Here is a 10,496-nt window from a genome sequence, read left to right as displayed (position 1 = left end):
TGTCGCTACTGCCCAGTCAAAACGGATCTCCTATCTGCAGGCGTCTACTCTTTCTGCCCCGCAGTTGGTCCGGTCACCGTCGTCCCGGCTGTCACAGGCCCTGTTTTCAGACTTTGCTGACACTCTCCTGTGGCTGCCTTCAACCAGTGCCGGTGTTGGTGCCGTTGTCGACAACGGCACCTCTGGTGCTTGTCCATCAAATGTGGAGAGTGATCAGTCTGGATGTGGACCGGTGGTGATGGTGGCGTGTGGTGGTGAGGCTGCCGCAGCTGCTGCTGAGACCAGGGGCCCAGAGGTGTCTCTGCCGCCGGCGACTTCTCCGGCCCGGCCAGAGGATTCTTGGTTCAGAACTGGTGCTAAGCCCAAGGTCCCAGTCCTCAGCTCCACACCAAACCAGCCTGCACACCTGCCGCTCTGGACGGATGTGGTTCGAGGCGGAAAGAGAGACTCGGGTGGAGGATCACACCCCAGTATGGAGCTCTCAAACCGCTTCGGGATCCTGCCTGCTGAGGCGCCGGTTCACCCGGCAGATGCCCCCGCGTCCCCGACACCATCCGACCCGACCTCCTCGCTGGTTGCATCTGGTGCTGCTGCTTACTCTCCGCCTGCCGTCTCCCCTCCACCCGTCGCTGGTACTGATCGGACGGCTGTCCGGTCCATCAAGGGTCAGCAGAACAAACAGCTGGGGAAATCCTCCTCCTACCGACGCAGGTTGCTGAGGGAGGCCGTAAACAGCCGCTCGGGCGGTCTTCCTCGCCCGCAGCCACCGAAGGAGCAGCCTCCGGAGTTGAACCGTGTCCTCTCACCGCAGCTCTCGCCTGTCCAGCCCGCCCATCCTCAGCCGGTGAGTTTGCCTCGCTCCGGGGTCACTCAATTTCCGCTGCATCCTTCTGACGGCGCTCAGCCGGCATCCCCTCAGCCACTTTTCTCTCCCACCACACTCATAATTGGAGATTCCATAATCAGGAATGTACGCTTTTTCAACGCAACCACCCTCTGCCTTCCTGGTGCCACTGTCCCTGTCATCTTGGAAAAGCTCAAAAGCATTCTGCCGTCACTCCCGTCCTCCATTAAGCGTCTGATTATTCATGTAGGTATTGTTGACTCTGCCCTTTGCCAGTCTGAAGTGACTAAGGTAAACTTTAACAACCTTTTTTACTTTTTAAAACAAACTGGTAAGACAATCTTCATCTCCGGACCCACTGCTCCACTGTCCCGCGGTGCTGGCCGTTTCTCCAGAGCCCTCTACCTCAACTTTTGGCTTCAATACTCCTGCAGGGCTCACGATATGGCTTTTATTGACAATTTTAATCTCTTTTGGAATCGCTGGTCTTTTTTTAGAAAGGACGGGATCCACCCAAACAAACTGGGCTCTCAAATGCTGACTGTAAACATTCAACATGTTGTGCACTATGCCCCTCGTGTCTGACTATTTACACCTGATGTCACTCACAATCACAATCCAGTTTCCCCCTCTTCCTCTACGTTTTCATCACAGCCAACAACCATCACCAGCTCCCCCTACTGTCCTACTGTCAGCTCCTCTGTCATTCCAGTTGTTATTAGAAATAGGCCCCGTTTAAAGCACAGTCACTCCACTGCACCAAACGTGTGTAATCTTATCCATATTTCATCCAGTTATAGGGAAACTATTCTGCACACTCTCCAGACACCACGTCTTGCAAAAATGGCGCTCTTAAATGTCAGGTCACTCACAAACAAGTCATTCATTTTAAATGATTTTATTTTAACCCATAACTTAGACTTTTTATTTCTTACTGAAACTTGGCAAAGACCTGGTGAACTCAGCTCCTTCTCTGAGTTATGTCCCCCAAAATACAACCTTCTTAACTCACCACGGCTGACTGGCCGTGGTGGGGGCCTGGCTGTGGTTTTTAGTGATATTTTTACCTGTAAACCCATGTCAACTGATGAATACACAAGCTTCGAATCACTGCTGTTTAAGATTGAACAGTCTATTCCAGTACTGTGTGCACTTATATACCGACCCCCTAAATTCAACAAGGCTTTTATTGATGAATTCTCCAATTTTTTATCTGCTATGGTTACTAAATCTGATAACCTCCTAATTTTAGGAGATTTTAATATTCATATCTGTTGTTCATCAAACTCACTTGGTCGGGATTTTACACATTTAATAGACTCTTTCAATCTTACTCAGTCAGTCATGGGTCCTACTCATATACACGGCCACACTCTTGACCTTATTTTAACTCTTGGTGTCCCGGTTTCCAGTATTCAGATAAATAACATTAGTTTATCTGATCACTGGCCCATTATGTTTTCCACCTCTCTTCCCTCCCAAACTCCAAAACCCAATCGGCCAGGAAACTATTCCAGGTCTATTACCCCTCTCACTGCCAAACAGTTCTCAGATGCCTTCTCCTCTGCTGTCAGTATAGCTCCCCCTGCTGGTCTGGACACAGAAGAATTGGTCACACGTTTCAACTTCATTTGCACAAATATTCTTGATTCAATTGCCCCTCACAAAATCAGGAAACCGAAGATTAAAACTCAGCCCTGGCTAAACTCCACGACTCGTGCAGCTAGGCAGGATTGTAGAAGAGCAGAGCGTAAATGGAAAAAAGATAAGCTCCAAGTGTCTTACCAACATCTGAGAGACTGTCTGGCAAATTATCAACACTGTGCCAAAGCAGAGAGAACTAAATATTTTTCGGACATCATTCTCAAACATGCCCATAGACCAAAAGTTTTATTTACTACAATAAACACAGTTCTTAACCCTGTAGTCACAGAATATCATGAAATAACACCGGATACCTGTGAAAATTTCCTAAAATTCTTTATTAGCAAAATTGACAATATACGATCTCAGATCTCTCCACCCTCCTTCAATCCATCAGAATTAGGCTCATGTTCCTCATTTCTCAACAATTTTGTACCAATTTCTCTCTCCTCTTTGACACAGATAATCTCAAACATGAACCCTAGCACTTCTCCCTCAGACATTTTACCTTCACGTCTTTTTAAGGAAGTCCTGGACACCACTGGGCCAAGTATTTTAACAATGATAAATAGCTCTTTGATCAATGGCTGTGTACCAAATTGTTTTAAACATGCTGTCATTCACCCTCTGATCAAAAAACCCAACTTAGATCCATCTGTTCTTAATAATTACCGTCCAATTTCAAAGCTCTCCTTCTTATCCAAAATCCTTGAAAAAGTAGTTTTTTCGCAACTTATCAACTTTCTGGATCAATCAAACACACTTGATAAATTTCAGTCAGGATTTAGGAAACATCACAGTACAGAATCTGCTCTCCTGAGGGTGACAAATGATTTGTCATTGTTTTTAGATTCAGGAAATTACTCTGTTTTAATTTTGTTAGATCTGTCGGCAGCATTCGACACAGTTGATCACTCGATCCTCCTGGATCGCCTTAAGCATGTTGTTGGCATTCAAGGCCAGGCCCTTAAATGGTTTGCCTCCTACCTTCAGGACAGATCAGCCTCGGTCAAAATTGGAAATGTGTCGTCGTCTTCTGCTCCAATCTCCTGCGGAGTACCTCAAGGATCTATATTAGGCCCTATTTTATTTTCATTGTACATGTTGCCTCTGGGGTCTATTTTTAAAAAACATAACATTTCTTATCACTCCTATGCTGACGACACCCAGCTTTACCTCCCTCTGAAACTCTGTGATCCATGCAGTGTCTCATCCCTTTTAAATTGCATTGAGGATGTAAAAACCTGGATGGAAAAAAGCTTCCTCCAGCTGAACCAAAACAAAACAGAAATCTTAATCTTCGGCCCTGCAAACTACCCCACGTCAATAATTGATGCCCTCGGGCCTTTGTCAGAAAATGTAAAATCCCATGCAAGAAATCTTGGTGTCATATTTGATTCTGGTTTAAAATTCGACAAACAAATAAATTCAGTTGTTAGCACTGCCTTCTACCACTTAAGATCAATAGCAAAAGTTAAATCACTACTGTCCGCCAAAGACTTAGAGACCCTACTCCATGCATTTATTTCCTCTCGCATCGATTACTGCAATTCCCTTTATACTGGACTCAGTCAGTCAACACTTTCACGCCTGCAGCTGGTTCAAAATGCAGCAGCAAGACTCCTCACTGGTACCAGGAAGAGAGACCATATCTCCCCTGTACTGGCCTCTCTTCACTGGTTACCAGTGAAGTACAGAATTGATTTTAAAATCCTTTTATTTGTTTTTAAAGCACTGCATGGACTGTCACCAGGGTACATTTCTGATATGGTCATCCCCTATTCCACTTCCAGACCCCTTAGATCTGCTGACCAATCACTGCTCCTCATTCCACACACCAAGTTAAAAACCAAAGGTGATCGTGCATTTTCAGTTGTCGGCCCAAAATTGTGGAATAGTTTGCCACTAAATATTAGAACTTCCCCGTCCATCGAAGTCTTCAAAGCACGTCTGAAGACTCACCTTTTTTCTTTAGCCTTTTAATTTATTATCGTGTAAATAGGCTCTTGTGTTTATTCGATTCTATGTTTTATTTGTTGGTTGTCCGATCGCTCTTTATTAATTTATTATATCTTCTTATTTATGACTTTTGCTTTGTTTTGTTGTTTTTTGATTGATAATTTCTGTGTTATGTGAAGCACTTTGGTCAACTTCTGTTGTTTTTAAATGTGCTATATAAATAAACTGACTTGACTTGACTTCTTCATAAAACAATGGCAAAGCCACATTCCTTTGCAGAGGAGTGGCACCCAGCCTTGGCTGACACATGCTGATTACCTCAGCCATCTGTTGATCAATGGAGCAGCATAAAGAGGAGAAGCAATATGTGTTCAAACATCCACATACACGTGTGTGTGTGTGTGTGTGTGTGTGTGTGTGTGTGTGTGTGTGTGTGTGTGTGTGTGTGTGTGTGTGTGCATTTGCAGGATCCTGTTTATCAAAACTTGTGATAAAATCATCATCAGGATATCTTGAAATGAACATATTTCTGGTATGACTAAAACCTGGATTCACATCAGTTCTTTAAAAAAGGTTCCTCCTTTTGCAGATGATGTGTTTCTGTTGCTTAATGTGTCCCTTTGTTCATCGCTGTGCCTGTTGTCCTGTGACTGCGAGGAGGAATGTACTGTAGGATGACTCAGCTGGATCTCAGCCTGATGTGTGATGATTGGTTGTTTCAGTATGATGTGATGTGTGGAGGAGAGCTATAAAAGTTACTGAGCAGGAGTCCTTCCAACAGGACCGGGAGCGTCTCGAAGAGGAAGGGTTCTCCATCAGATCTCCTGCTCACTTACAGGTCTGTTAGACACTAACGGCAAACGGCGTTGTCAGATTCATGGATTTGATTGTCTTTAAGAGATCGTTTCAAGGAGGTGCAGTGGGACTGTAGTCGTTTAGTTACAGTTCACACATTTTATCCTACTTTTACCTTTTTATATTTTTGTGGTAAAAAGTCTCAAAGACAGGAGACAGTTTCCAGGTGAAGAATTAGAAACCCCATCTACTGAGAGATGAGTGGAGTCGAGTTAAACACTGGTTTAAAAAAATGTACAATCTTATAATAACTTGTGGCGTCGGTTAACTATTTCTGTTCAAACTATTTTACAAGGATGATATTTTACCTTCTTTTTTTTGTCTCTGCAGTGAAGTGTTGAGGTTCAGTTTGATGTCCAGCAGTCAGAATGATGGCTCCAGCTCTGCTCTCTGCAGTCCTGCTGCTGCTGCTGCTTCCTGCAGCTCCAGCTGACAGTAAGCTGAAGGATTTATTACTGTTTTTATTGAGCACAGAGTAATGTCCTCACGCATGACCACTGAGAAGAATTCAGGTTTAGAATTGCAGTGCTAAGGCATTGTTTATCCTCCTTATTCTACTGCTGCATTTTATTATTGACCTGTGTACTGAATTTGACCTTTTGTTTTCAGATACAAATCAAACTCACTTCACTATCATGGTCACGAACGCTGTAACAGATTCTGCCCCTAAGACCTACTCCACGTATGTGGTTTACAGAGGGATCTTACTGGGTGGATTGAGAAGACTGCAGGACTCAAACACAGACTTCAGGTAAGATCATCACATCAGCTGTTGGCATAAATCATCAACTTAAAGCTGGGGCAGGCTGACTTTGAAAGTGCGCCCTCCTCCTGCAGCCCTCCCCTCTCTGTCCCAGCACACAACCATGAGTATACACGTGCTTCAGTAACCCAGCATTTCCCATATATTGATTTATTTATTCATATTTCATTGTACGGTTGCGCGCAGTGTATTCGCTCAGCCCCTCCTTGCCTGGCTCTCTTTTTGTTCAGACCGACATTAAACAAGAATTAGCTGCTAGCCACCAGGCGGCCTCTTCGCCTCACTCTCGTCTTCGCTCAGAGGAGAGCGGGCAGCAGCTTCTGAGACCAACCTCCGATTAGCGGCTGCAGGAGCTCGAATCCAGCAAGCACAAACCTCCCTGCACCAGGTGTCACAGTGGGCTGTCGGCCAGTGGCAGTGCCAGGTCTACAGCTGAGAACACACTGGTGCCACGGTGATGCGTCATGTGGCGCACATCAAGTGCCGCCCTGAGCACACACTGGACACGCTGCACTGCAGCTCATCAAGAGATCATCACGCAATGTTATTACTACTTACACTGACAGATCTGCACTTCCTCCACCTCTGCGTTTATAACTGGAATAGCAACTTTCTCTGCAGGATTCTCCACCACTAAATCAGGCTCTCACCAAAGGGTGAGAGAGGGGTGAGCATCCCTCATGCTCACAGTTGTCATCAGTTAAGACTTCAGCTGTAAAATAAGTGACTGAAGGTGAAATAAGCGTGAGGCCTCTTCCTCTCATCTTTGCTGCCGTAACATTTTTAAAATCTAACCTGTGCACTTCCATAATTGTGTTGTCATGTCTGAGTGAAGCCGCATGAATCATTAACATGAAAGTCACCTGTGTCTGAATGACAAAGAGCCATCGCCTGTTGTCCCTGCAGTTTCACCTACACTGATGATCTAAACTACGGCCCGTTCCTGGTGAGCGTGAACGGTTTGGCTGGGAATTTAGAAGAGCGCACCTACTGGGAGCTGGTGGTCCAGAAACCAGAAGGCACAGTCACCAGACCTGATGTTGGTGAGTCAACCCTTTCTGTCTTTTTACAACATGTTGTCACTCTGACCTCATTACATATCCACGTTTGGTCGTGAAAATGTACAGTTTACATACAGTCTCTTTCAAAATAAAAAGCACTGGTACAACACCGAGAATTGACATATTTCTTCCTTCAACAAACGCACATGGTTGGTGTTAAGAAGAAAGAACAGGGTTTGGTTTTACAATCTAACCGGAAGCGAACACCAGCCTCCCAGGTGAAAGTCAGCTGTTGTTAGACCCGTCCACCACCCTGTAACAACTGGTGAACCAGGTGAGAGTGGACTCAAACGCATGACTCTGGAAACAGTTTGGGTAAAATAACTCAGTCTTCACTGGTCAAAAGGTGCATTCGTTACACAGAAGGACAATCAGTGGAGGCAAACAAATCCAATAGGGATGAGGCAGAGACAATCAACAGGCCAAATCCAAAAAAACAAGCAAAGGACACAGGGAAACAAAAGGCTGGAACATTAGACACACAAGGAGCTGAGACAAACTGACATAAACAAGGCGCACACTGAATACAGGGTGTCCGCGGAGTCTAAAAAAGTCTAAAAAAGTCTAAAAATAGACATTTTCAATTTTAGGCCTAAAAAAGTCTAAAATACAGAGATATTTTGCACTGTAAGTCTAAAATCTCATTTGGGTAATTTAAGACCTAGGTTACAGTGCAAAATATCGATGTAGGATAAATGTAAAAATTATTATTCTTGCGTCCATTTCCCGTCCATTACCCACGCCGTTCAGTTTTTTTTGTTACGGTGGCTTATGGTCCTTGTAGTTCTGTTAGCGGAACTCACTGTTAGCGGAATGCACAATAAAACTACAGATGTGAAGCGGAAGTGCGTAGTCGTCACAGGATATTGGAGCGAGGCGCGGATAGTTGTCAAGTAATGTACCCGAGACGAATGGCAGCTGGAGAAAACACAAGAAATGGGCAAGTGCAGATTTAATAATTGCTGGCTCGAACGACAGGATTTTTCAGACTGGCTCAAACGTGTTCCTGACGATGACACTGAGGCGTACTGCACGTTGTGCAAAAGAGCACTGAAGCTCGGGACCCTGGGAGTGAAGGCACTCGATTCCCACGTTAAATCCAATAAACACCAGGCCTCTCTGAAAGCAGCACGTGAGTCTCGTGGAATTGCCCAGTTCTATCCGGTGGCAGGCACATCCACAAATGATGCTTCAAATGATATACGCGACCTAATGGGCTCGACACAAACGATGAAGGCAGAAGTTCTGTGGGCATTGAACACCGTGGCGAAACACCAGTCGTACAGAGCTAACGACAACATCGGGGAACTGTTCAAAGTAATGTTTCCCGACTCGACGATCGCCAAAACATTCCAGTGCGGAAGAGACAAGACCGCCTATATTATCCGATTTGGAGTGGCCGAGTTCGTCAAAAAGGATCTAATCGCAAAGGTGTCCGGGCCATTTGTGATCATGTTTGACAAAAGTTTCAACTGTGCAACAAAAAAGAAACAACTGGACCTTCACGTACGGTACTGGGATGACGGCCAGGTACACTCCAGGTACCTTGGGTCACAGTTCATGGGCCATGCCACAGCAAATGACTTGATGAAGGAGGTCAAAGTAAGTAGTGTTTTTATTAGAATAATTTATGTAAGCTGCACATAACTATTGCCCACCATAATTTATTTATATACTCTGAACATATGTCTACCCACCTTTTCTAGCTGTAAATAACTGCATTAAATCTGTAAATACTATATTAATCTGTACATACTGCATTTTATCTGTACATATATTCAGGGTGTGATTTGTGGGGGGGGGGTCATCCCCACCTCTCTGTTTTTTTTCAACCTTACTTCTGCTAAGTATTTTCATCCTAGGGGGTGACACGAGGTTTGCTAACTCATTAACAGCCATTTAAAATACATCAGTGCATGCCTGTTTGTCTCTCGTACATTGATAGGTGCCATCTCAATATATAAAATGTGTATAAATGTGGTTTGTTTCAGTGTTCAATGTTCAGCATTTGAAGTAGAGAGGCATTATTTTGAAAAAAAATAACTGAAAATGTTGCGTGCTGTAGTCTCTTGGCTCCGTGTTTGTTTCAATGACAATAAATGTTGTCATTTGAATGCAATCTGGGTCTGTTTTTTCTTATTTTTAATACTTCGTGAAGGTCTTAAATTTAATCCACGATGGTCTAAAAAAGGTCTAAAATAGTCTAAAATTGCACTTGTTCCAACCTGCAGACACCCTGTGAATACTGTGGTGAGGGGAAGGATAACGAGACACAGCTGATGTCATCAGAAGGGAGGGAAAACACACAGGGGCAGGAAGTGAAGTGATATGAAACCAGAGGAGGTGTGAGTTTCAAAATGAAACAGGAAACAGCATGAATGAATGAATGAATGAAACAGAAAACATAATCTAAGAAACTTGAGTTGTGACACAGCACTCCCTCCCGCCCTACTCGGACATCAGCCCACATAACTTTAGTTGCTTTCCAGCTGCGTTTTCCGTTGACGCTGCCGGGGGCCATTAAACAATAACAGCAACTGGCCATGTATCACACCATTTACAGTCAACATCCACTGTTGTTCTCACTGTAAATCACTCAGAATCTTGTCTTATCTTGATTTTGTTTGCAGGTATCGGATGCTACATTCCATCTGCAAATGACAAAATCATCCTGAAGTATAACAGATACTGAAGGTTCAAGAGCCACTGGAAATCATGCAACTAAAGTCTGATTCAACTGTATGATTATATATTTCACAGATCAGCATTTAACGAAGATCCATCAAGCTTGGTCAGAGAGAAATTACAGCTTAATAAAATGATAGTGTGAGGAAACACTATCGTAGTACTGATAGCACTGACAAGGAACGAGCTGACATTACTTTGTCTTTACTTTTGGATGATTATCTCTCACCTTGAATTTCCTGCTTGGTAACCAGGTACTTCCTTATAGAGATTTCTTCTTATTACTCAAACTGTGAGATAACACACTGCTGTTTTACACTTCAGAATACTTTGTGTGAATCTTCTGAAATAATAAACAAAAATACATTTAATCTGTGTTGAGCAAAATCATTTTTTCACTTTATGATAATGATGCAAATTATCAATAAAATTGTCCAAACTAAACGAGTTGGTCTTGCTAATCGTGCATCAGATGCTTCACCTTCAGTCACACGGCTCGTTGGAGACTGTGTTGTGTTTGACATTGTCTCTATTAAGCCATGTTTAAAGTGTGTTTAATGTGTGTTTTAGGTGTGTTTTGAATCAATCAAACTTTCCAGCACTTCACAGAAACTCCACGCCAAAAGTGTAACTGCAGAGCGACACAGACATACCACCACACAGGTACATGATGTAATAAGGGAAC

General features: G+C 43.8%; 1 protein-coding gene across 1 annotated transcript in view; it reads right to left on the bottom strand.

The window, feature by feature from the left end:
* Nucleotides 1-9,908: 9,908 nt before the first annotated feature.
* Nucleotides 9,909-10,496, bottom strand: part of LOC126400821 (transcobalamin-1-like) — a 3,930-nt gene continuing 3,342 nt past the window's right edge. The window contains exon 4 of the mRNA XM_050061795.1: nt 9,909-9,913. Within this exon, the coding sequence (XP_049917752.1) occupies nt 9,909-9,913 (5 nt within the window). The remainder of the gene's footprint in view (nt 9,914-10,496) is intronic.

Source organism: Epinephelus moara, chromosome 2 (genome assembly GCF_006386435.1).
Source record: "Epinephelus moara isolate mb chromosome 2, YSFRI_EMoa_1.0, whole genome shotgun sequence".
NCBI lineage: Eukaryota > Metazoa > Chordata > Actinopteri > Perciformes > Serranidae > Epinephelus > Epinephelus moara.
This window is presented reverse-complemented; position numbering and strand designations above follow the sequence as displayed.